Source organism: Ctenopharyngodon idella, chromosome 6 (assembly GCF_019924925.1).
Source record: "Ctenopharyngodon idella isolate HZGC_01 chromosome 6, HZGC01, whole genome shotgun sequence".
NCBI classification, from domain to species: Eukaryota; Metazoa; Chordata; class Actinopteri; order Cypriniformes; family Xenocyprididae; genus Ctenopharyngodon; species Ctenopharyngodon idella.
The window spans coordinates 31,569,455-31,571,494 of NC_067225.1; the positions used below are offsets into that span (position 1 = coordinate 31,569,455).

General features: G+C 33.9%; 1 protein-coding gene across 4 annotated transcripts in view; it reads left to right on the forward strand.

Moving 5' to 3' along the window:
• hmga1b (high mobility group AT-hook 1b) overlaps window positions 1-2,040 on the forward strand; it is a 4,529-nt gene extending 2,489 nt beyond the window's left edge. For all 4 annotated transcript variants that reach the window (XM_051898283.1, XM_051898282.1, XM_051898285.1 and 1 more), the window contains exon 5: window positions 1,283-2,040. In XM_051898283.1, the coding sequence (XP_051754243.1) occupies window positions 1,283-1,345 (63 nt within the window). In that variant the 3' untranslated portion in view covers window positions 1,346-2,040. The remainder of the gene's footprint in view (window positions 1-1,282) is intronic.

Sequence of the window (2,040 nt, forward strand, 5' to 3'; positions counted from 1 at the left end):
AAGGGTAGGTAATTCGAACGAATTTGGCTACTTGTAAAATACATACGATTTAGCAAAAAACGTAGGAATTCATACGAGTGAGGTCGTACGAATTCATACGGATTAGCCACCTTGTAAAATATGTATGAATTGCCGTGAGATCGGGTTGGTGTCACCGGCCCACCGGTGGGACGCTTGACGCTCTTTTTATTTATTGCCTTTTTTCCATATCACATATTTTTTAGTAATCATCATAAATTAGGTATCATTCGAAAGCTTACAAACTAAAGATTTAGCTTGTGAAAACCGTTTTGAAATCAGATGTTGCCTTACTATGGAAACAGTACTTTAATTTCTCTTAGCGAGCTCCTCCCCTAGTGGGTGGTGTCAAGTTTCATATTACAATATTTTTATTTAGCTATATTTGCGTAAATCGGTGACACCTGGTGGCTATTTTTGGTACAGGGCCTAAACAAAATCTCATAGGAACTTCAATTTTTGTGATATCAACTTCAAATTCGGAACACAACTTGGTTAGACATATGGCTTTCATTTGATAGCAATTTTAGAGTAAAATATATTTGATAAAATATAAATTTTATATAAAATAAAAAAAATGTTTAGTACAGGACATTTGATTTACAGTAAATTTAAACTTCCATAACTTTTTCATACTTTAATTTTTTCACTACAGCAATAATCTGCTGGGTGTCTTCTTTAAAACAAGACCAAACTTAGGTCTGTACTCCAAAGCATTCTCGAATTATAATCATTGAAGCTTGGATAGTGCATTTTTATGTCCATTCTCAAAAATGGAGGTGACAGTTAAACAAAGATGCTCACGGAGAAATCATTTAATATTCTATAAAAAAAAAAACCAAGAACTGTCCATTTTGATTTCATGGTGACTTTATATAATGTTTTTGCGGCATATAGTGACTATGACCCGAAATATATTTTATGCAAGTACGCAGATATGAACGCTTGACCAATGCATTAGAAGCACAAGGTCCTGTTGAATATACTTAACATGCATTTTTGCAGCATCAATATTCTGCACAACATCCATGGACAAAAGAATATCATAACAGCATGAGAATAAATGAGTCATTTTATTTCTGGGTGAACTGCCTCTTTAAATTTTGAATTTCAGCTCCATCCTGCATGATTTTAAAGGTCAAACTATCTTACTAAACCTTTTTAAAATTGGGGTTCAATGCAAATGTCAAATATAACATGCAGCAAAAGAGAAGTTTTGCTTCCATGCATTTTATCCCCAAATGTTTGATTCTGTTCCAAACAGGAAAAGGAAAAACCTCATGACTCATCTGAGGATGCTGAAGAGGATGACGAGGAGGAGCAGTAACAATCTAACCGGAGCACTACCTCATACTCAACCAAACAAGCCGACTGGTCTCCAACCTGGAATGTCAATCAATTCTTTCTACAACCACAAAAGGACAGTAATAGATGTAATATTCTGCATTAATATTACATATGTCATTAGATCAAATATACTGTAGACCAGAATCACACTGCATACAAATATGTCATGTGTTTCCAGCTATTTTTACTATATATATATATATATATATATTATTGAACTGAGGTGCTTTTCTACGTAAGCTTTGTTTGTAGATTTGTTTAGTAACGTTTGTGTCCAAGTTGTAGACTAGATTTAGATCAAACTATAATTTAACTGTGTAACATCATGTGCTTGATAGTTCTCATAGATGCATTCATTCTGAATGTAGCCGTTTACAGCTTACCTAGCTTTTTGTTAGTGTATATTCCAGTGAACATTTGTTTCAAGGCTGGTTCTTATATTTTGTAATCAAATATGAGTTACCCAGGCCAGGTGTTGAGGAAGCACATTATTTTAGCTTATAATGTGATGTTTTCCACTAGAATCCCCAGGAATCAGCATTGAGGATAATAACAAAGGTTTGTATTTGGATGTATATTTCTGCATTTGTCTGTATTTATTTGTCACTATAGAAGTTTATGGAAGCATTGGTCAATTTAAGAAGCCATCACTGACACCGATCTTGCGAGTACAAA